The sequence below is a fragment of the Sceloporus undulatus genome, chromosome 3, assembly GCF_019175285.1.
Source record: "Sceloporus undulatus isolate JIND9_A2432 ecotype Alabama chromosome 3, SceUnd_v1.1, whole genome shotgun sequence".
Taxonomy (NCBI): domain Eukaryota; kingdom Metazoa; phylum Chordata; class Lepidosauria; order Squamata; family Phrynosomatidae; genus Sceloporus; species Sceloporus undulatus.
Genome location: NC_056524.1, coordinates 44,834,685 through 44,860,130, shown reverse-complemented (window position 1 = coordinate 44,860,130; position 25,446 = coordinate 44,834,685). Strand labels below are relative to the sequence as shown.

The window sequence follows — 25,446 nt, the reverse complement described above, 5'->3', positions numbered from 1 at the left end:
ATTTTTGTATGTTTTTAACTGGCTGTTTGTTTTTTTAATGTTGTAAGCTGCTCTGAGTCTCAGCCTTGGGAGAAGGGCGGGATAGAAATAAATAGATATAATAATAATAAATAATAATTATTATTATTATTATTGCAAGATCTTTTATTTATTACATTAAACACCCAAACAATAACATTTAATTCAAACATACAACATATTTGTTCAATAATAATAACCTAAAAGGAAAAAGGGGGGAACAGTCACATTTCAAGAGGTTAAAAATAAATAATAATAATAATAATAATAATAGGTTCAAATCAGGAGGAAGAAACCATTTCTTTCTTAATAACACACATAAGCATCAGCAAATAGAAATACAGATCCAAATACAAAATTATAAATATTGACAACTGACACTACATACATTCATACATTATAGTACAAATATTATAGACAGACAAAAACATACCTACATCCATATTATACACAACATATAACATACATGTCATATATGTTATATATACTGTATGTTGTATGTCATGTTACGTTTCGCCCATTTCAAAGAAGGCGATAACGACGCCCTGGCCGTTGGAGCACCCTTACAATGCCCTCAAGGGTACTTGAACTTGGCGAGCCCTTGCCCGGTTCCAACATGGCGCCGCTCCTCCCTGACGGCACTAAGGGCAGCCTAAAGGGCAAGGGCTTGGTTGTCGCCATCTTTGAAATGGGCAACATGAGGCACCTCCCATGTACGTTCTCCTTTTCCCCGTCTTCCATCTCCGGGAAGGGCTCGGCTACGCCTCCGCCGACGTCACTTCCGCTTGTGCAGCAGCCATTTTGTCTTTCCGTTAGCGCCTGCTTTTGCCCCTTCGCTTTCTTCCTCCCGTCCGTCGCCGCCGCGGACCTCGAAACTCCAGTTCCACCTCGGGGCGGGAGGCGCCCGTTCCGCTTCTGTCCCGCTCCTGGTTCGCGTCCATCGCGGAGGGAGGGCCATGTCGAGCGAGGAGAGCTACCTGGCCATCCTGCGCTACCTGACCAACGAGCGGGAGCCCTACGCGCCGGGCACCGAGGGCAACGCCAAGCGCAAGATCCGCAAGGCGGCCGCCTGCTACGTGGTCCGCGCGGGGACCCTCTACTACCAGCGCCGCCAGAGGGACCAGCCCCGCTTCGCCGAGCTCGAGGTGGTGCTCCAGGCCGAGCGCAGGGCCAGGCTCATCCGCGCCGCGCACCTCGAGCCCGACGGCGCCCACCGCACCCGCCTCCACACCTGGCAGCGCCTCTCCCGGCGGTACTGGTGGCGGGGTAAGGCTGGCCCTGGGCAGGCATCGGGGATTCACTGGGAAACGAGTGGGCAAGAAGTCTTCCCCAGGGGTCCCTCCAAAACCCACTCTGGAAATAGGCCAGCCTGGGGCCATGTGCTTCTGGTGGGAACTGAGACATTGTCCTGGGATGAAGCTCCTTCCCTGCTAGTTTGCCAGGGAACAAATGGAGCAGCAGCCCCCTAAAATGGAGGGAAAGGGGGCTGCCCGCATCCTGGGATGGACCTCTGACCCGCCTCCAAATGAAAACTAGAGGAGGCTTCTGTTCCTTTACTCCTCCACATCTTTTGGACTTCAGCTCCCAGGATTCCTGGCTGTTGGCCAAGCTGGCAAGGGCTCATGGGAGTGGAAGTCCAAAACACCTGTCAGGCCAAAGTTGGGGTACCACTGCAATGGTTGCACTCAGTGACTTTGGTCCTCCAAGTATTTTGGACTTCAGCGCCCAGAAGCCCCAGCCAGTGTGGCCAAGGGTCAGGAATCCTGAGACTTGGAGTCCAAAACATCTGGAAGACCAAAGTATGGCAAAACAGAGGGCAATGGTTGCCAAACTTTAGTCTTCCAGATGTTTTGGACTTCAGCTCCCAGGATTCCCTGGCTAGAGATTCTTCTTCTTATTATTATTATTTTATTCCGCCTTTATCCCAACATAGGGACTCAGAGCGGCTAACAGCAATTTAAAAACAATACAGTTTAAAACAGTACAACATTAAAATGTATAAACACAGAATCTAAAAAACAATTAGACAATTTTAAAAGTTAAAACAGTTATGAATTAAAATGCAGCATGTTAAAAATACAAAACTTAAAAGTTAAAATGTGCGGCATTTTATGGGAATTTAAAGTCCAAAATATCTAGAGGACCAAAGTTTGGGAGTCACTGCATAGGGTTTGCTGGTCACACAACCTGATAACTAGCATCCCTTGCTGAAAAGCTTTCATCCGTACAGCCATTAAAGGAATAGGCACTCTCTCGTGTTTTCATGCTGGCAACCTAGTTAGAGAGCCAGTTGTGGTTTTGGCTGCAACTGTGTATGTTTGATCTAATATCCTACATACCAAGTTTGGTTTGAAGCAGATGGGGATCCCTGTTGGGAAGTGGGATTGGTTAGTTAACCCTGCTCCAAGGTTTACATAGTGGAGGAGGCACTTGATGTATGGGCTTTGAATTTTTGGGGTTTGTTTTAAAATGTTGGCAAGTGAGAGCTTGCATGGCGTAGTGTTGTGAGCTTTTGACTATGACTCTAGAGACCAGGGTTCACATTCCTGCTCCAGTATTTAAAAAAACAAAACAACCCACAGTTTGACACCACTTTTAAGTGCTGAGGTTCCATCCTGTATAAGCCTGGGATTTGTCGTTTTAGGAGGCCTTTAGCCGTCTGTGCCAAAGAGCGCTGCAAAACTACAAATCCCAGGATTCTGTAGGATGGAGAGATGACTGTTAAAGAGGTGTCAAACTGCACTATGTCTGCAGTGTAGCTGCACCCTGGGCTAATATTTGAGTCTGAATGCCTCAGTGCAGTGAGCCAGTGGGTGACCTGGGGCAAGTCACTCTCTATCAGCCTCAGAGAATGGCAATGCCAACTCCCCTCTGAAAAAACATGCCATGAAAACCCTATGATAGGTTCACATTAGGGTCACCATAAGTCATAAAATACATTGGGGCACACAATAACAAGAACAACCCTAGTTAGAAGAGCCTAAGTCAGTGCAAACCTGAGTCTTAAGAAATGGGACAGAAAGGTGATGGTGGTGCTTTATTATGAAAGTGTTTCACTAAGTAATCAGACCAGCTGATAAAAATGTACTCAAAATTACTCCACTCACTTTTTATGCTTTTCTCTGTGTTGCACTCATATTTGGGGACAGTTTAGAATGGTGGAATAAATGAAAGAAAGAAGCTACCCCAAGACAGAACCAAGACAGCTTTTTTATAGTGCATCTTGTGATGTTCACAGACCTTCATGCTGATTTGTTAAGTCTCATGGTCGGGATACAGACTGCCCAGAAAGGGCAGTCTCCTGGCGCCTTGGTTTGCTCCGCAGGGAAGCCGCACCCTCCAGACGGTGGGGCTTACCCACAGAGCAAAAAGAACCCGCAAGAAGCGGGTTCTTCTTGTGGTGTGATTGTGATGCCACAGTGTGTCAGTGGCACACTCGCGGCATCACAATGACACCATGATGTGCAAACGTGTACAGGGCGCCACCATTTTGACACCCTCATCACGTGCGAGGGGCATCTGAAAGCCTCTGGAATGGGCCCTAGTTAGGAAAGTCTCATAGTTAGGAAAGATCAATATTATTCTCATTACTTAAATTTATATCACATCTTTCTGCCAAGTAAATAAATAAAATGACAGTAGGTAAACTTTTCTGAACTGTAAGACCAATCCTAATTGTGCATAAATGTGATCCTATATAAATATGTCAAAATTCCAGTCAAATCAACTTACCTGTTTCATAATAACCAGAGCACTTGCCTGTGGGTTATGTTTTTAAAAGCAGTCACAGAGAGCAAAACCATTCAAATGAAGTAATAAAGATTTTTTTTGCCTTTTTTTAAGGTATTCTGAAGCAAGTTAAAGATTATATTAAAGAATGTAGCAAATGCCAAGAAAAAATAGATCGTTCCAGGTCTTTATCAGATCCATCTGAAATGCTGGAAGAGTTAGGATTAGATGTGATGTCTCATGAAGACAGTAACGAAACAGATGATGAAATAAGTAACTCAGCATCAATTCCAGCAGCATCACCAAAACCTGTGAAAAAGAAGCCAATAGCTAAACATGAGCTTGTATTTGTAAGTAACTTTTCATATTGACTAGCACTGAGGATTTATTTTACATTTGGATTACCTGTTGCTATAAATGAATAGTAATGATAACATTTCATGATTCTCATGTTTGATTTTTTGTTTTTTTAAATACCAGGTGGATAGTAAAGGCCTTGTGAAACAAACTTCTCCAAAGCATTGTCAGTTGGTGTTGAACCAACTGAACCAGCAGCGTCTTTCCAATCAGTTTTGTGATGTTACTTTGCTTATTGAAGGAGAAGTACACAAAGCACACAAATCTGTTTTGGCAGCCAACAGTGATTATTTCAGAGAGCTGTTTATTGAAAAGGGAGCTGTTTCTAGTCATGAAGCTGTGGTGGATCTTTCAGGTAACCAGTGCGCAAAGAAAATTTGTGCATTGCATTTGTAGACTATTGAAGGGCTGATTGATCAAATATTTTTAAAATAGACAATTTGCTGCTGTCTTATTAGAAGTGTTAGGATGGTTTATTTCTATCCTTTGTGAAGCTGAAAATCTTGGGTACCTGATTTCACCCTGTTTATGTTGAGAGGTAAGCTGAATTAGATTTCTATAACTGTCTTTCAAGGTATTAAGCTAAAATGGTTTACAGCAATAATTGTAAAATAGTTAAAATCAGTCAGAGTAACCAGATAAAAACCGCAACAGCTAATCACATAAATAACAAAACAATAAAGCACTGAATGAAAGAAGACTTAAGGTCTGTTTAAGGGCAGGTACAGGCAAACCCATATATACAATTCTCTAGTTAATGATTTCACAGATGTAGGACTCTACAAAAGCTCTGTTTTGATATACAGAAATCGGATGCACAGAGATGGTGCGCATCTGCCTCTTAGATTGATGTGCTTTTAGATACTATGTCTTGAAGCTCCTTAGTTTCTGTTGACGTTTTATATGCATAAACAAGAATATATGGAACTCCTATGCACTCCTAGTGGAAATGATGTGCTATCTCCTTGGCATTGGAGCATTAGTAGTGCTCCTTATTTATGCCTAAAGTTAAACAATGTCCTACATCCTAGAATAAATGTATTTCTGATAGTTGTGTTCATCATTTTCCAGTGCACTAATACTAAGTATACTTATACTTAGTATAAAAAATGGGATTGTATTCTTAGTCTATATTTCCAATCCTTTGATGCAAGAAGGCAGTTTCTCTAGAGAAAAGATTCATTGAATAGTAAGATATTTTGGTATGTTAATTTGGATTTTGCCACAATGGGCCATACCTTAATTAACTCTCAGTCAGACTACATGGGGCTCATTTAGAAAATATTTGGAAGCTACATCTGATACAAGTGCAGGACCAGACTGTTTTTCCCAAGTGTGCCAGAATCAGTTGTGCCCATTATAGTCATAGAGTTGGAAGTTTTAACTGCTACATTCTTTCTGAGAAACCAATCACTTAGGGACCAGCACCAACCAATGGGCCAATGGATATTGAGTAGTCTTGGTGTGGAGTACACTTTAGAAAGTAGGGTTTGTACACATGTTGTCAAAAGGCCCGTGTACCATCACCTTGTACAGATATAGGTCAATAGTTCTGAGCTGGGATTGGCCAGTCCAGATGCCTGTCTGATAGTCCTGGACTGATCATGGCTCAAAGCAGCCTGGATGTGCCTCAGACAGACCCGCTGTTTGCTGCAGACTTTCGTGGAAACTCCGCAGGGACACCACATGGCCCCACACACCCTTCCTTGCCCCTGTTGCCACATCTTCTCGAAAGGCCCTGATGATGTTAGATGGAGATGTCTGGCCATGTGGGTGCAGCCAGGTGTCCCATTTCCTCTCTTACATACTGCGATGGGAGTCTTCTGAGAAGATGCACCTGTGGAGGCAGGTAAGGGATGCATGGTGACGGGCATGTAAACACCTGCCCATTGCTGCTCTAGCCAAGGGACCAGCCCAGGTCAGAACTAGGAACAGGATAGCATGGACTTGGCCTGTACTACCCTGTCTGTCTGTTCAGCTCCTAAGTATCAACTGTACTGGCTTTCAGTTTTCTTCTGAATTCTGGTTTTAATCTGCAAAGCTATAAAACCAGTCAAAATTCTGGTTTTAATTTGCAAAGCCATAAAAAAAATTTTAAAAATGGAAGGCTACAGATAAGAGCCTTCCCAGAATTTGAAATCCCCAGTGAAGATCCTATTGTGTGTTTCATCATCCTGAGAGACTTGGTTGGTGAATACACAAGAAAGTCCTTTCTGTTGAGCATCACCTCAGTTGTAGATCTCCCAAAGGAGGTCAGGCTGACTCCATCTCTGCCAAACATTTGGGAGGCAGCCAGGTTGTTTCATTTAGACTTTGATGCATAGTTGTATGTGTATGTTTAACATTATTTTTTAAAATGTTGCTTTGACATTTTTATTTAAAAAAGCTAATCTTTCACCTTGTTTGGCAAAGAGACAATCATTATTTTCAATAAATATTTGTGATTCAGTTCCCTATTACCTTAATATTCAAATCTGCAGTATGACATACAATTTGAAACATGTTTTCTTCAAAGAAAGGATAGGGTCCTACAAAAAACTCTTAATTATTTTACCGAGATTTGTAACCTCTCTTTTAGTGCTTCAGGACAGATGAAAGGAGTAGCCATTCAACAATATTTTTCACAAGTTAAAATCCCCCCTCCCCGTACAGTAATACATTAACTAAGGAAATATGGAATCTCTTAAACTTTTTAAACCATCTTTTTTATTTGGTACAGGATTTCGCAAGGCCAGTTTCCTTCCTTTGCTGGAATTTGCTTATACTTCTGAGTTAATATTTGATTTCTGCAACATGGCAGCAGTAGCCGAACTAGCTCAGCATCTCCTCATGACAGAAGTCTTGGAAATCTGTGAAAATGTGCACAAACAGATGGAAGATAAACAAATCACAGTGTATCAGAAAGGAGATGTTCAGATAGTAGAGGTAACTCAGAATATTTTAGAACCAAGTGAAGGTGAAGACAACCCCATGGACAGAACTGAGCAACCTTTATCTAGTGAAGAGTCAGTAGCAGTTGTGAATGGGACATATTCAAGCACTGAAGTGGAAGCAGTGACCACACCAGAAGCTGAAGTGCAAGCTGCTCCACAGTCTATTGTGGACAATCCTCCAGAGCCACCAGTACATTCTACTGGAACAGAAGCAACTGACAATGAAACAACAGAAAATAAAGAAAATGCTGAAATAGTAGAGTGTACCACAAATCAAAATATACCTATAGAACAGACTGAGCCTCCAGCAATTGAGCAAATAGTTATCAGTACTCCAGTCGAAAGTGATACTCATCAGAATGTAAGCAGTGAAGAAATTACAACTAATGAAGCAAATGTAGAAGTGGCTCCTGAGGAGTCACAGGAAGGACTGAAAAGAAAACGTGGCAGGCCATGTAAAATGCAGAGCATTCCACAATCACAGTTGGAATCCTCCATTTCCAGTCAAGATGACACTTATAAAAGCAAACTTCGCCAACGTTCTGTTACTGAAGGTGGTTATATCCGATTGCACAAAGGTATTGAAAAAAAGCTACAGAATAGAAAGCCAGCCCTAAAATCAGCCATCCAGCAGGTATGATAAGTCTCCTTAAAATACTTGTCAAAAACGTAAAACACAAAAAAGCCTAAAGTGCACTGCAGTTATATTCATTTATCAATGCAACTATTACTTTCAGTGAAGCTCCCAAAGTGGTTGTAATAAAATAATGTTAAACTACTGAAAAGCAAAAACCAAGCCACCATCAGGGCAAGAAAATAGTTCCATATCTACTGTTAGTAAACGTCAGTAGGAATGATCTCCAGTCACCACAAAGTCCATGTATAAAATAATCACTTTTACCATTTTCATAAAAATGGTGAGAATTCCATAATTGGTAGACTTGAGATCTCACTCCATTCTGCTTTGAGGAGACTTATCTTAACAATGGGCCCGTACAGATAGGCCAAAATAAAGCTGCTTCGAGTCACTTTGGAGGTATGCTATTTAAATGACACATGCATTTTAAGAGGCCAGAGGTTGCGCCAAAGCTGCGCTCCAGTCCTTAGGATTCATCATTTAAGCAGCATACTTCCAAAATGAGCCGAATCAGCTTTATTTTGGCCAGTCTGTATGGGCTCAATATTTGAATATCTCAGAAATAAGATATGAAAGACACGTTAGAGTAGCCAGAGCCACTGTGTATTCTACAGTTACCTGTGTAGTTTGGTGGCATGAATTGTGTGTGGAGAAATATTAGTGATAATTTCACTTTCTTAATAATTCTTAATGCATCACTGTATATTTGTGCTCTGTCAAATGTAGAATTCTGAATTGATTTGAAGAGGTGGGTTTTATGAGGATAATCAGATATATCTACTTCACCTCCCTTAGATAGTTGCAACTCCTGTTTTAGTTATGTATAATGCACCATCTTTTCTGTTCTGTTTGTGTAAAATGTTTGTTCTTGATTTCTGCCTGTGTGATGTTAATTTTAAATATCAACTTTCCAATTAGGTTGCTATGAAGTTAGTGCAAAGAGGCAAGAAAATGAAGCAGCCCAAGAGAGACACCACACAACACAACGAGACAGAAGCTCAGCACAAATGCAATGAGTGTGGAATTATTTTTCAAAGGCGTTATGCTCTAATAATGCACACACTGAAGCATGAAAGGACAAAAAATTATAAATGCCCAGTAAGTTGCTCTTAATTAATTCTGTATTTCTGCAACGTTGTACCTTCAAGTCATTTCTGACTTATGGTGACCCTAAGGTACACCCATCACAGGGATTTCTTGGCAAGAGTTATTCAGAGGGGTTTTGCCATTGCTTTCTTTTGATGCTGAGATAATGTGAGGTGCCCAAGGTCACCCAGTGGGTTTCCATGAACTACAGAGACTGTAGTGTAATCCTTAAACTGCTACATCACACTGGTTACTTTGCACTTATTCTTTATATCCGGGTAGCTATATGCAGTCTGTCATTGATCCATAAAATATAAACATAAAACATGGAGAGGTGCAGTATTTTGTGTCTTGAGAAAACTTTTGGTTCTGCATCTTCTGTTAATGTAATTGGTGTCTAATGTTTCAGTCTTCCAGGCTGGCTTCTGCAACAAGACAACAATTTTAAGTTTAACTCTTAAATGGTGCATATTCTTCAATTCTTCAGATAGATAGTATTATAATTTCACAGGCCTAAATTTAGTTGTTAGTCCTAACTAGAGTATAACCATTGAATCAGCTAAATGTATATAAATGATTACTTAGCAAGTTCCCATTGATTCAGATGGAAATTTGATTTAGTTGGAACTAATAATTGGATTTAGTCCCTAGTCCTTGGATCTTGGAACATTATATGATAAAGTAGCTGTTTCCAAGTCTGCAAACTGAAATATATCTGAACTCAGGCAAATCTTAGAATTTCAGTTTCAGTGATCTTTCTTGAGAGATCTGTGTACACATTAGTATTAATACACTACATGTATGTATGTGTTGATGATCGTATAGGGTTTTCTTTTACCAAATACGATGTGCAAACATGAAAATAACTTTTGTGTGTACAAATTTATAACAAGAAAATGTGGCCTTGGATTTTTCATTCTAAGATTGCTACCAGTGTGAAATCATTGCAAACTTTTGTTTCTTTAGCTGTGCAAAAAAGAGTTTCAGTATGGTGCCTCACTGCGAGCTCATCTTGTTCGTCATACCCGAAAGAATGAAGTGACTGTTGCAACTGCTAGTATAGAAGAAAGTGGTGCAGCTATGAAGGGAAGAACTAAGCGGGAGTTTATCTGTGATATATGTGGAAGAAGTCTACCTAAACTCTACTCTTTGCGAATCCATATGTTAAAACATACTGGTGTAAAACCACATGCGTGTAAGGTAAAAAAAAAAAAAAAGGAATACTTCATGTCCTCAATTTTATAATGTAACTCACTGTATTTAACTCACATAACTTATAGTTTAGACCAGCAATGATCAAAGTGTTGCCCTACAGATGTTTTTGAACTTCAATTCCTGCTTTCTTCACTATTGAGCATGCTTGGTCAGGCTGATAGGAGCTGCAGTCAGATAGTATCTGAAGGACTACACTCTGCCCACCCTTGATGTAGACTAATTGATATTCATTCAGCTACTATTTAAAAGTGACAGAACTTTTAACAAGTGATATATCAGCTTCTGAAGTTAAGCACAGTATGATGGATTAAAATAGTGCCTTAAATTTTAATACAGTTCAGATCGTGAAGAGTTTTAACATCAAGTAGCAGAAACATTTGTTATTAAATCAAGTTAAAATCCATACTCACTGCTATTTAAAGCATATGGTTGCTATCAATATCAATACCCACCATGTTTACACTTATTTTAATTTGAATTCAAGCTTTTTGCAGTTTCTACCCCTGCATCCAATAGCCCGGGACAGACCACCCCAAAGGGCGGCCTACCAGCAGCCTATTTTCCTCCGGAGGGACGTCACAGCCGCCAAACCGCATGACGTCCCTCCAGAGTAAACAGAACCTGGAAAAAATGGGTTCTTTTTTAGCGGCTGGGCGGTCGTCACAAGTGTACCAATGGCGCACTCGTGACATAAGTGATGCGTAGTGATGTGCGGATGCTGCATGTCGCTTACGTAAAGATGGTGGCCCCCATGTGGATGGGAGGTCACCATCAGGATGCCGCCCACACATACTAGGGTTAGAAACTGGGAAAAACCAAAAGAGAATTAAATACTAAGGGCTCATTCCCACTTACATTTGAACCAGTTAGCTAATGATTCTACCCAGCACATCAGTATGCAATATAAAAACCCACATATAGCAAGTTTAATTACAGCTGCCTCTTATAGGCATTAAACTTTTTCAAGTACAGGTATACCCATATAGGTGTTGAGGTTTAGGGGGTTAGATGTGTTATCATTTTGTAATTTTGCCATTTCAGAATTTGATATTAGAATTGCTTGCTTTAAAAGGGTTTTAGATCATTACGTTTGACCTCAAGTGATTAAATATTGCTTATGGTCACTAGAAAAGAACCCAAGTTCTGTGGAGCTTTAGTTTCATATCTTCTTATTTCTTCCTTGGATTGTTAAAATGTTTCTGCTGAGAAAAAGTTTGGTCCCTTCCTAAATAATCTGTTTGCCTTTGCTATAAAACCTACAGGCACTGAAAAAGAAAAAGAAAAGTGTTAACCCCTTCCTGACCATGTAATACAAACATATTCAGTAAACTATCCTTTATCTTTGCATGTTACTGTCTGTTTTGGACAATATTAACATTTGCAATTTTGTCTCTTACAGATTTGTGGAAAGTCATTTACTTACAAACATGGTTTAAAAATGCACCTTGTGCTTCATGAAGCAGAGAAGCAGTTTAAATGTGAATTGTGTGATAAGTCCTTTGTCACAAAAAGAAGCCTTCAGGAGCATATAAGTATTCACACAGGTAAATGAGATTAGTTTTTAATTATTGACAATATTATACAGTTAGTTTTCATGAATGTGTGCCAAATATAATAAATTGCAAACTGTAGCCAAATAATTTGCTAATCAGTTGCTGAAATTCAGAGTTCATGCACCATTGGGCTGGGAGACTAGAGACATTGTATAGCAAATATTTGGCTGGCTGTTCTGAATCAATATATGTTCACTATTAGTTCTACATTTATTGCACATTGGTACCAAAATGTAGAATTACTGCTTCTCACCTGTCTTGTTACCTGCTCTGATTCAGCAGAAGAACATGATATCAATCAGATTCTACTACTCCCTTTCCACCTGCAGCACACATCCTTCATATATTCCTAGCACAGGTGTGAGCCCTTTTGTCCATCTCCTTTCTAATCCTTAATTCTGAAGTTGCTTGCCTGTCTATTCTTTTGTGTTAATCCCACCCATTCATACACACACAGCCCAGATCTGTCTTGCCCATGTTACAGCTTATCTAGTTTGATTCCCTCTGCTCCCCACCCATAAAAATTCCAGCTATTAGAATGTTTTGAGTACTCCATGACATAACTGTAGTTTACACACTCTGAAATGAAATGCATGCAACAGGTGCAGATCGTTTCCGTGATGGAAATAAAATATTTAAGTTTTATGTGTAATTTGGTGTTTCTACATTAATAGGAAATACTACATATACAGTAGTATATGTGATGAAAGCCTAGAGCTTTCCATACCTGTCTTTTCATGAGCTGTCCATGACTCATTCCAGTATTATTCAACTTCCCTATGGCATTTTGTTTCTTTATCTTCTGTTCAGATTCTATGCAGCCATCACTTTCTTTTCTTTTTCTCATTTCATGTCCTCTTCTCCCACAAATATATGTCTCTGTACATTTCTTCTTGATCTTGAGCAAAGTTTTCTTTTTGCCTGGCTGTCCCCTTTTTAAGACCGCTAACATTACTAAGAACAAATCACCAGTGAAATAATTATCATATATATATTTTATATGCTGCTTTTTCCCAGCACAGGACTCAAGATGGTTTACAGATGCTAAAGAGCAGAGGAACAAACTTTTGCACTGTGGTAGAATATGACCTACTTACTCTTGTGTTATAAGCTCCAATATGTTTGTCTACCTATGTCCTTGCCATTAGTAACTGCTTCCCTGTTTTCTCCAGATTTTCTTCAGCTACCTCTTTTCTGCTGCTTCTGTATCCTTTGCCTTGCCTTAGGTTTTATCACACCATCAGCTACCCACAATAACCCATTTTTTTCAACATACCAAAAGCAGTTTTATTGTTACTTTTATGTTTAAATAGTTCTACTGTTTCATTAAACTGAATGTGATTATTCTTACATCTTATTTACATGGTACTATTCATTAAACACCTGTCCACTCCTATGTTACCAGGAGAATCAAAGTATTTTTGTTCACACTGTGGAAAGTCTTTCCATAGAGCTTCAGGACTTAGTAAACACATAAAGAAGCATCAACCCAAACCTGAAGTTCGTGGATATCAGTGTACCCAGTAAGTATGAATGTATTTTATGGCTTTAGAAGTTTTAAATGTTGTTTTTGTAACTGATTGGATATAAAAATAAAGAAATAAATCTCCCGCTTATTCAACAGGTTAGGGATCAGGCTGTTGTCAAAAAGAAGAAGTATTGAAATGTGGAAAGTATAATGTTCTAGTCCCTAGCTTGTCAAATAAGAAGGCAATGCCTGTTTTCAGCCACACATAGAAATACTCAGGAAAGTTTGGAAGCAGCTTTAAAGGAGCAAGCAGAGTGTCCTGGCTTACTGTGCTAAGAAGTGCATGGAAGGGTAGAAAAACGAAGAAAAGTGGGGCTTGGGCAAATGCAGAATGTGGAGTAGGCATTGTATGTGAGCATGTTTGTTCTCTGTGGCTCTGGGAGGTGGGGGAGGATTGAAGTTAGAAGAAAGGATTGATTGCAGGAGAAGATGTTCACTCACTGTTGCTTCCTCCTCCTCTCGTTCACCTGCTGTTACTGTTTCTCCATCTCCCTGGCTGCCTGTGCTAAGATAGTTGAATGGGTGAGACAGGTGAATGACAATGCTTTCCTGCCTCTTTACCACAGGTGGGGAACATAGTTGAAGGTTAAAGGATGCTCGTATCTTATATATGAAACTCTCAAGATCTCCCCCTCTACTATTTTCTGCCTTCCTGACAAAGAGCATCCAAACCAACTGGTGCATTCCTTTGCAAACATGGTGTGCCATTTTGAGCAAGAAGTGCCTAGAGTGCAGCAGGAAATCCCACTCATTCACATACAGTACCTATTCTGTACTCTTCCTCCCTCACCCTACTATTCTTTTTTTCTCCTGTTCTGAGCACTCCTCAGAAAACTGAGGAGGGATACTCTGTGTGCTCTTTTAAAGCCACTTTCAAACTTTCCAAAGTGATTCCAGGTGCCAAAAACCCCTTCCTGATGACCCAGGAGATATCCACAAGGCCCATTGTGCTGTACAGTATATAGACTAAACGAAAGATTGTGGTGTGTAGGAGGGAAAAAAAACAGTATGTGGTAACAAAGGCATAATGCAAAGTGCCATCTTTCCATTCAGTCTGACTAAGTACAGTATAGTGGGCCCTTGGTATGTGTTGGACTTTGGTTCCAGGACACTCTACCCATGGATAACAAAATCTGTGGCTGCTCAAGTCCATTGAATACAATATCATAGTAAGATGGTGTCGCTTATATAAAATGACAAAATCAAGGTTTGCTTTTTGGAATTTAAATTAAAAATATATATATTTTCAAACTCTGGGTGGTTGAATCTGTGGATAAAGCATCCATGGATATGGAGGGCTGACTACTGTAGTAGCTGCAGCTGCTGAACTACTTTTGAACCTTTTACATTATACATGACGAGAACCCATTAATTCTACATGGGGTTGAAAGAACAGGCCATGCATCGAACATATGCTGCTGGGTGGTAATTTACAATGGTTGAAAGAGTGGGACATCTAAAAATTAGGTGTCAAAACATGGGGGACACCTGCAATTGTGTTTATTATCGAGTACAGTAGGCCCTTGATATCAGCTGGGGTTTGGTTCCAGGACCACCCCCACTTCCTGTGAATACTTTAAAAAAAAAGGATACTGAAGTCCCATTATATACAGTGGAGTAGTAAAATGGTGCCCCTTATATAAAATTATTGATGATGATGATGATGATGATGGATGGTTGAATCTGAGGATAAAGATTCCATGGATATGGAGGGCTGACTGTATAAATCTTCCGAGAACATAGTGGGATTCAATAAGCATTCTTTAGATTTGTTTCTTACTGCCTACTTTTATTTTGTATACAAGTGGAACTTACTACAGAGTGTTGTAATGTTCTGCAATAGCCATTCAGTATTCTTTGTACTCCCAGTATGTTCACTCTTTATTGGGCAGTTTGAGGTTCTCCTCTTTTTCTTTTTTGGTACAGTTGCAAATTTGGGGGTTTTCAGGCATCCTGATATGTCCTTTCTTGTTCTACAATGGTAAAGTTCTGGCTGTAATCTTGTCAGTATTTTTCCACAGAATGTGCAAGAAAGTTGACAGGAAATGATTTATTAGAGCAATGGTTCCCAACCTTTTGACTTTCTTTTGTTTTGGACTTCAGATCCCAGAAGCCCCAGCCAACATGGCCAGCAGTTGGGAATCATGGGAGCTGAAATCCAAAACATCTGGAGGACCAAAGGTTGGGAACCACTATATTAGAGGATATGTAACCAAATGTTACAATGAATCCTCACAAGCTGTAAGGATCTCAAATAGGGCATTCCATCTTCCCATTTCTCAATTTTCTTTTCCATCAACCAGACTTCTAATATAAAGCAAACAAGCCTTTCTAATGGATGATTGCGTCTCATTAGAAAACTGAGACTAATAATTGGAAGAAATGTAAGAGAAACATTCCTACAATTCTTGGACAAGAGTTTTCTATTGAACTTTACTCGTAAACAGAGTTTTGATCTTAGCATGTTTTCAAGTGTCTAAATGAATCATATGGACTCTTATGAGTTGTTGAATGCCACTGGTACTAACACAGTAAGGGACATAATGATGCTATTTGCCTGTTTTTAGGAGATGGAAGAAAAAAAAGTTGATTTATTGCCTAGAGTCATGGGAGCAGTTCTTGGCTATCAAACCCACTTAGGCTTTAAAATTAGCTTCTTTTTTCTCTCTCTTAATCTCAGGGGTAGATAGTCTATCAGACATATATCTGCACCTTAATAACCTTCCACTGTAAAAACTTTTATTAAATACTCACAATTACATTCCATTTCAGATGTGAGAAAAGTTTCTATGAACCTCGGGATCTTCGGCAGCATATGAACAAGCATCTTGGAGTAAAACCATTCCAGTGCCAATTTTGTGGGAAGTGCTATAGTTGGAAGAAAGATTGGTATTCCCATGTGAAATCTCATTCTGTAACTGATCCATACAGGTAAATCAAATTTGTAAAAGTTGAGAATACCCACATGATAAAGACCAGGAGTCAAGCCTGTGTGTGTAATGCTACTCATCTGTAAAGGGATATTTATTGGATGTACATGTCAGCACAACTGCTGGGGTCCAACAACCACTGTCAGCAACTCAAATGAGTCCTGTGGTTAAATCAGACCTTTTGTGCAGAGCTAGCAATTTTAGAAGCTGAAGCGTGGCTCCAAAAGCAGTTGAGATAACAGCAACTGGATGTCTTCCAGGAACTGAAGCAATGCAGGAACCTCCGGGGACACTCAGCAAAACGATGCAAGACTTCTACTGATAAACCACAAGAGAAGCCAAGTCTCCCAAAGTGCTCTTTATTCACAGTGCTATAATACAAATACAGATCTCCAAAACTCCAAACCATACCAAACCAACTCCTACTACAAACCCACAAGCTATCACTTGCAACCCCTGGGTTTATATAGACTCCAGACCATGTGGTCTCCCAAACCCAGTGAGTTACTGTGTGTAACCATGACAAGTGTCCCCTTTGCAATCCAGCCAGGTGGTTTCATCATCAATGGCTACGTGCACCTAGACACTAAAGTGTCCTTGAGCCAATGAGCATCAGCTGTGCTGATCAACCTTGTCCTTCTGCTGAAATGCTCATGGTCAAACACACACACATCAAGCATTTCCCTGTGTGCTGTGTTTTAACCCTTCAAATCCCTGACAGTACAGTTGGCCTTTCTTATCCATGGGGGTTCCGTTCCAGACCCTCCCACAAATGCCAAAAACCACAGGGCCTCAAGCCCCATTGTTTACAATGGCAGCATGCCATATGCATGGCCATGTTAGTATAGGCGCATGCATGGGCCACCATTGAGAAAGGGGTGAGACCATGTGCAGATGCTCTAATCTGCAGATGGCAAGCCCATGTATAATAAGGGCCGACTACGTTAAAAAGATTTAGAATAATGGTCCCGGGGAGTAACTAATACGAAGGAACTATACTGGTTATTGTTATACGATTGTCATGATATAAACATGACTGTATGTAATCAGTTCCTCCTGCACTGATGTGGTCATAGAAAAGCTTTTTATATATGAGAAGTGCAAACCCCCCAAAATTTAACTTTCTCTTGCCTTCTGATTTCCTCAGTGCATTAGAAACACAATGCTCACACAAATGGATCAAATACTATTTCATTAATGGATTCATAAATGATATAGATTAGTATTTGGATGAGAGACTACTAATGAATACCGGGTGTTGCAGGCTACATTTCAGAAGAAGAAACTGACAAAACCTTTGAGTATTCCTTGTCTAAGAAAATCCTATGAAATTCTTGAGTTCACCATAACTTGACAGGTGACTTGAAGGCATACACACACTCACACTCTTACACACACACACTTATAATACTAGGCCATCCAATGAAACTTGCAGTAGATTCGGAACAGGAAAAGGGGCACTTGGCTTGAATATGGGATTGGAGGAACTCCTGGAGGATTTGAAGTTGAAGGTTTTCATGTCTGGCATTCATAGTTTTTTGTGGGTTTTTTGGGCTATGTGGCCATGTTCTAGAAGAGTTTATTCCTGATGTTTTGCCAACATCTGTGGCTGGCATCTCTGAAGATGCCAGCCACAGCTGCTGGCAAAATCCCACAAAAAATAATGGAGGATTGTTTATCACGAGCATTGGCCATGATAACTTAATGGAGCCATTAGATTCAAAGGCAGTATTCCTTTGATTATCATTTCTTGTGGGTGGGGAGTTCCCTTATCACTTGGTCTCATATGTAATTGTATTATTATTCACATATTCGAGATGCCATACAGTGTGCCCGTGTCATATGGCGGCGCTCCTAACATGGCTTTCAGCATACGCTGAAAGCCGCACTGGGAAAAGGGGCAGTGCACCCCAGAATGGGTAATGGCATGCGTCCCCATGTGCCACCACATGCACGGGACCCATTCATTTAAATGGGGCTTGAGCATACACGGAATTCCCCTTACGCCGGGGGGGGGGTGGCATCCAGAATGGTTCCCCTGAGTAAGGGAAGGGCCAACTGTATTTCCATATTACAGAGCCATCATGGTTTAGTGGTTTGAATGTTGGACTAGGACACTGGGAAGGCAGAATTTGAATCCAATGGGTGACCTTGGACAAACCACATTCTCTCAGCTTCAGAGGAAAGGAAAGGGCAAACACCAACAAATTTTGCCAAGAATCCCCCGTGATAGGTTCATCTTAGGGTCAGCGTAAGTCAGAAGTGGCTTGAAGCAATGTAGCAACAATTAGAGATAGGAGCATGAGGCTGAGAAGGCAATGGCCTATAGAAGACAATCTAGTAATCTTGTCTCTTAGACAAAATTTAAACATGGGAGTAAAAATACTTCATTTGCAGTTGTTTAAACCTTATTTTATTATGTTACGGTATATGATGTCTGCCTACATTTATAGCAACCTAGAGGTACCCCCGTCATCTTCACAAAACTATATATTTTTATATCTAGCATCAATCTAGATGATAGACGAATGCAGGCTCTGATTATCCGCTGCACAAGTTGTTTCAGGGATCAAGAAAACAATATAGAGGCGGAGAATGCTTGGGATGATAAATAAATTTAGAATGGCATTATTTGGAAAGTTGTACTGGTCAAGTTATCATGACTTTGCATGCATCAGGTCACTTGATCTGGGTGAAAACTACTTACAGGCTAAGTGTTGCTAATCTTCAAGTAGGAAAAAAAATCCAGTAAGCCCCCCCCCCCCCCAATTTTATTAGGTCTTTAATGCCACACTTTCATTCTTCTCAGAGATAATGACAACTGTAAAATCTCATTATCATTTGGCTGGAATAGCTCTTGCACTGTGGAAGTTATTTTCCAAAGAATTTCCCATATTTGCAGCGGTTCTTTAATGCAGCTTTTCGCACCTTTTCTTTTAGGTGCAATGTTTGTGGCAAAGAATTCTATGAAAAGGCTTTGTACAGAAGGCATGTCAAGAAGGCCACTCATGGGAAGAAAGGGAGAGCAAAGCAAAATTTGGAGCATGTTTGTGAGCACTGTGGAAGGAAATTCTCCCAACTGCGGGAGTACAGAAGACATATGAATAACCATGAGGGTAAAAGCAACATGATTAATTTTAAAATATATTTTATTATTTAAATAAATGAACAAATATGATTATTTTAGTGTAGAAATTACAGAAGGTAATGCTGGAGGAAGAAATAATTCAACTAAGAACAAAAATAGATAACCAGCATGATATACTTAGTTTGAGTGTTGGACTAGGACTCCAGAAGATGGTTTGAATCTTGGCTTGGGTAGAAACCCACTGGGTGATCTTGTGTAAGTCACAGCATCTCAGCCTCAGAGGAAGGCAATGCCATATTGCCATTGCCTTCCTGTGTGAACAAATCTTGTTAAAAAAATCACAATAAGTTCACCTTAAAGTCACCATATTCCGAAAAAATGTAAGGAATACAGCAGCACCAAAGTAATGGACTAGATATAAATGATGCACTTGTGCAAAGACTGTGAAGCAGTGAATTAAATGGAGAGGTAGGATTAGCATAGAGAAAACATACCCAATATCTTAACTCTATTGTATGATTGGAGCAGAGATTGCAGTGCCTGTCAAATGTACTATAGCTCTGTAAATCTTTTTAAAAGCAATTTGGCATCAAAAGCAAACTAAAAAATAACAACAACCTCAAACAATTTGTAAGTGATGTATCATGAAAAAGGTGCTTTGAAAGGAGTCCTATATTATAATTTAAGGATACAAATCGTAATGAAAAAGTGTTTAGTTACCCTTAATTTAGTGGTGGCTTTGCTCAGTGTTTTCAGGGTTGGCAACTTCTTTCTTTCTGTACTTTGTCAAATAGGTGTGAAGCCCTTTGAGTGTCTGACCTGCGGAGTTGCTTGGGCTGATGCACGTTCTTTAAAGCGCCATGTGAGATCACACACTGGAGAGAGGCCTTATGTGTGTCCAGTGTGCAATGAAGCCTACATAGATGCTCGTACCTTAAGGAAACACATGACCAAGTTCCACCGGGATTATGTACCTTGTAAAATAATGTTGGAAAAGGACACGCTTCAGTTTCATAACCAAGGGACACAAGTTGAACATGCCATCAGTATTTTAACATCTGATACACCAGAACAAGAGACAGAAGTTTGTAGTGAAGAGGTTGAGACAGTAGTAGTGACTGAAGAAACACTTGACACTGTTGCAGCAACTGAAGAGTGTACAACAGTTTCTACTCTTTCTGACCAAAGTATCATGCAGGTCGTCAATTATGTATTGGCACAACAACAAGGACAGAAAATCGCTGAAGTTACAGAAGCTATTCATACTGTAGAAGTAGAGGTAGAGCATGTTTCTGATCATGACTGAATACAAACATTTGTTAATGCAGAAGATGACAGCTTAGGTGAAGCAGCATGTGCAATTTTCCAATTATTAATTGGCTGACTGGACATTAACAGCATCACAGTAATTCCAGAACCATCCTCTGACTTTCTTGAAAGTTTAATACGAACTTCCATAATGACAAAATAAAACTGATAAGACTGACAGAATAAGCCATGTGGACTTACATGAAAACCACTGCATCATTTGTAATCACAAGTAAAACAAATAATACAAAAATAAAATCATTTGTGTGATAGTGCTAGGTATGATGTACTTCTTGTTTTGCTCTTCAAAAAGTTTGCTTTTTACACATCTGTTCTGCTCTATAGGGTGGTCTGGTAATCCAAAGCATTGTGCCACTCAGTATAAAAGTCATTCTTGAAGGTCATAGAATAAAATAAGAGGGTGATTTGCAAATTAACCTACCAACTAGATGTTAGTATACAAAAGCATTATGACAGTGCTCACAGCTCTGTATGATTCTGACACATTTGTCAAATCTGCACGGCTTTTTTGTAAATGAACATGAATGGTGTAGGTCTGTTATTTTATTATGCTTTAAAGCTTCCACAGGGTAACAATTTCTGTAAGCTTCAAAATGTAATCAAGTACAGACGTTCAATAGTTCTAACTGTAATTGGTTACAGGCAGCATTGTAGAGAAACTGGTTTAGTATCTGTGACTGTGTACATTCTTGCACTATTTTGTTTTTTTTCAAGATAGTATGTCTTAAGGCAAGTAAATATGTCTGTATAGTTTATTTAAACTGATGAGATTATGTTTTATTTAAGAAACTACAAACCAAGAATGAACAAGGGAAGAGATGTTTTGTGTGTGCGCGCGCGCGCGCGTGTGTGTATATATATATATATATATATATATTATATGAAAAAACAATTGAACTTTTAAAAAAAACCCATAAGACTAAGCTTTCTTTGTGTTCTATTTTTGTATGTTATACACCTTGATAATTAAGATATTAAAACTTAATTTATTAGCAGGGCATATTATTTACAATTTATATTGATTCATTCAGAGCAAGAGTGGGCAAAGTGTGGCCCGTGAACTACGTGCAGCTCTCCCCTCACCCTCTCCGAACTGTTTTAGTGGACCTCAGGAATCAAAAGATTGTGTTGCCCCCAGTAGCCTCTAGCAGACATTGGGGCATTTTCATCATGCTGGATCCCCCATGCTGTTTTAAGCCTATTTTAAACAGACAACAAAAGTGACTCCCTACAGGCTTGAATGTTTTTAAAATAATAAAATTAAAGGGGTGTGCTGCCCTATAGGCCTCATGGGGAGAGGCTCATGCAGGCCCCCTGCCTTCCAGCAGTTACCTCTCCCTAATTTAAAGTAAGATACAGAAGCCTGTTCTGTATTTCATTTGTTTGTTAAAACATTGTCCATTCTACCCAATTACTCTCATCTGCTGACCAAATGGCTTCCATGGATGAAATAATCTGGCAGTTGCTCCTCCCCCATGCATCCCTGTATGCTCTCTCTAAATTTGCTCAGGGTAGTTGAAGAGATTCTTTATAACTTATGTTCTGCAAGAGGGAATAGGCAGAATTCCTTGTGCAGCTTGGAAATCTACTTGCATGATGTGCGATTTTGCTCATTAATACTGTTTATCAATCAAAATGGTGCTATACACTGAGCCATTCTCTATGAAGCTTTACAATATGATAAGGAGCAGCTGTTTGTTTTTCTTTTAAATGGCCAACGTTTAGATTAATTCAGAGTCTAAATCAGTCTGACATAATGGCTTGAACACTCATATAAAGAAACACATGCCATTGGTTTTCTGCAAATTGTGTCTAGATGGTATGCTAGTGAATAATTAAAAAAAATGTATAATTTCTTGAGTATGTCACAGACTATTCAACAAAACTATATCTTCTATAGGAAATCAGTGTATCTGATGGAATTAGGACAAGATTATGCTATGTGTCTGTTTTCTACAACCTGATGCCTTTCATTTTGCAAGGCAGCCATTTTGGATTTCAGCTTTCATCACCCCAGTCAACATGGTCTATTGTCAGGACTGCAATGCTGGGAGTTGCAATCCAAAATATCTGTAAGACATTATTTTGGGGAAGGCTTCAATACACCCTGCTTATATAAAGATAAGGGGAAAATGCATGGAGTGGGAACAGTGCCCTGGCTTCAGCAGCTTGTTCTGTATAACTGTAAACAGACATGCACTTGTCACTAACTGCCTTGTTGCTGCACATTTTAGAAGTAGATGCTTGGGAGCTGGCTGCCAGGGCAGAGTGTAAAGTACCAGCTATGTGGATCTAACATGCCTGGTATCTGTGTCAGCTGGCAAAATGGAAACAATGCTTCCTCCTGAACGTGGGAGGGATGCTGTTTTAAGAGTCTGACATCATTCATCTTGTTCTCAACAATGCAAATGTTAGCCTTTAAATATTTCAGGATGTTTTACTGTGCATCTACCAAGATCATGCTTTTACCTATTTGATGTCTAATGAAATTCCAGGTGAAATTCTGATACAGAGCAACAGGTATTATTTTTCATGGGTCCAAACTGTCTCTCTTGGCTTTGTTTTTGTTAAACACAAGACAGCAAAGTAAAGCATTCTAATGTCTTACTGTTACCAGAGGTGTTCAATTTGTCAACTGTTAATTCTAACTTAGAAAAATTATATTCAGTGTTTTCTCTTTGAAAATGTATTTTCTCTACTTGTGGCAAGAAGTTATGTTGTAATGGAGATTTAAGGTAGTCTTCTAACACTCTTGTGGCCTTGTGGGCAAATTAGCCCTATAAACATTGGACTGCAACTCCCAGAATTCCCCACCATTGTTATAAGCATAAGGTTGATGGGAGTTCCTGTCAAACCTCTCCAGGATAGCACTTTGGTTACGCTTACCCAATATAAGTTTGAAGACTAGCTGCTTTTTGGATAAGGAAAGGCAGTTCTAGGACTGAGAATAAGATTAGGAAAGATGTGTTGATAATGTGTTAAATGCCTGTACTACAGCCACTCACTCACAAACCACAAGGATGTGAGTTCAATCCTAGCCAGGGGCTCAGGGTCGACTCAGTCTTACATCCTTCTGAGGTTGCTAAAATGAGCACCCAGCTTGTTGGGGGCAATTGGCTTACCGCTTAGAGACTGTTTAGGCGGTAGAAAATGGTATATAAATGAAGCTACTATTAAGACTGACAATAGAAGGGTCACTGGCAGTTGCTAAAATGTCATGTCTGAAAGTCTGTCACCTAAGCAGAACGGTTTCTTTGGGGACAGTTGCTGAAGTTAATGGGGATGGAGCTTCCTAGAGTTATTACAGCTGCCTTCCACTGGAGAAAAGGTCATGCTCCGAGCTGTGTTGTAATTGTGAATCCACAGTCAATAACAGAAAATTAAAATTAAAAAAAGAGAGAGAGAGAAAATTAGATCCTTTTACCCACAACTCGAGCCATTCAGTTAAGAATCACAGAGCCAGGAATCCCTTGTTGTGGTGAATCTCATCCTGAAGTATACAGGCACAAAGAGCTGTCCAAGAAATGCGATGGCCACCTACCGCCAACAAGACTAATGTTTATTTTGATTTTAAAATTACGTACGGCTGTATTTTTTTTAGCATACTTCCTCTAATTTAAATTTATAAGATCATTTTAGTCTAATGCAATTTTCATTCACAAAGAGATGCAAATGAATAGTCAAAGCAGAGTACGACTATAAAACAGTAATAAACAAGAGTCCTAAAGAACCTGTGAAAACATATTGCAGGCTTTTAAAGACTGCAATAATGTGTATTGAAGAGAGTTCCTGCCATAGGAGTTGTAGCCACTGTAAAAAAAATGGTGTGTCTTTCTAATTCAGAGTTCATTTGGATAGCATCCCTTGGATTCATTTTAAACGGTCCCAAGATTACTCTCGGCATACAGTCCTGAAAAACAGTGTGCCCTTCTTTTATGTGGAGGATCCGTTCTGGAACCCCCCCCCCCAACATAAAATAAATTGTGTGTGTGCTTGAGCCCCATTACAAGTAATGGGGCTCATGCTCGCAGTGTATGCCATTGTTCCTTCCGGCGCATGGCACTGCTTCCAGCACTGCTTTCAGCATATGCTGAAAGCAGCATATAGTGCACCCGCGTATGCTGTGGGCACACTGTAGTTAATTTAGTACAATGTCCTCTAGGTGTCCACTCGGGTTTGGTTCCAGGACCCCTTGTGGATATCAAAATATATGAATGTTCAAGTCCTGTTATATACAATGGATTAGTAAAATGTTGTCCCTTATATAAAATGGCTAACGTTTGCTTTTGGGAATTTATATATTTTTTTTTGAATATTTTAAAGCTGTGGATGATTGAATCTGTGGATAAAGAATCCATGGATATGGAGAGCCGACTGTATTTAGTATTTCATTTCAATAAAGTAGTGAACAAATGTGTAAATTTCTCAGAACTTAATAACTGTGGCCTGAAGAAAACTGGGGGGGGGGGGGGGGGGTACTGCTAGATATAGATCTTTGCTTTGTTTTTCTTAATATTTAAACCAAGGAAACATTCTGGAGAATTCAAAAGTTTGCTCTCAATTTTGAGATGCAGTTTTCAATTTCTGTTACCACCAGATGGCTTCAGAAAGCTGAAACAATTCTGACTGCATTAGTCACTGAAAAACAGACCGGAAATTATATTATTATTGTTGTTGTTGTTGTTGTTATTGTTATTATTATTATTATTATCCTTTAAATTTTAAAAATAAATGCCGGAATCCTATATGACCTCTTATGTAACTTAACTTTGCATATAGCTAGCTATGTAACAGAGATGCTAAAAAAAAAACTATCTGGATAGTGAAGAAAGAGGGTAAGAAGAAAATCAATTCATTTGGGGTGTGGTGCTGGAGGGGAGTGCTGAGGAAACTGTAGACAGCACAAAAGAGAAGCAGATCAGTCCCTGAAAGCCAAAATGATCAGATGCTGCTTTGGCCACATCATTAGAAGGCAGGGCTCATTACAAAAAAACAGTAATAGTAGGAAAGGTAGAAGATACAGTAGGAGAAGGCAAGAGAGGA

General features: G+C 39.7%; 1 protein-coding gene across 1 annotated transcript; it reads left to right on the top strand.

Moving 5' to 3' along the window:
- Positions 1–796: 796 nt before the first annotated feature.
- On the top strand, positions 797–21,265 carry ZBTB11 (zinc finger and BTB domain containing 11). Its single transcript, XM_042458065.1, has 11 exons — positions 797–1,284; positions 3,862–4,097; positions 4,228–4,459; positions 6,824–7,671; positions 8,593–8,772; positions 9,727–9,960; positions 11,375–11,519; positions 12,934–13,051; positions 15,829–15,987; positions 18,927–19,102; positions 19,869–21,265. The coding sequence occupies exons 1-11, from the start codon at positions 975–977 to the stop codon at positions 20,378–20,380; spliced, it is 3,150 nt and encodes a 1,049-aa protein (XP_042313999.1). The 5' UTR covers positions 797–974; the 3' UTR covers positions 20,381–21,265.
- Positions 21,266–25,446: the final 4,181 nt, after the last annotated feature.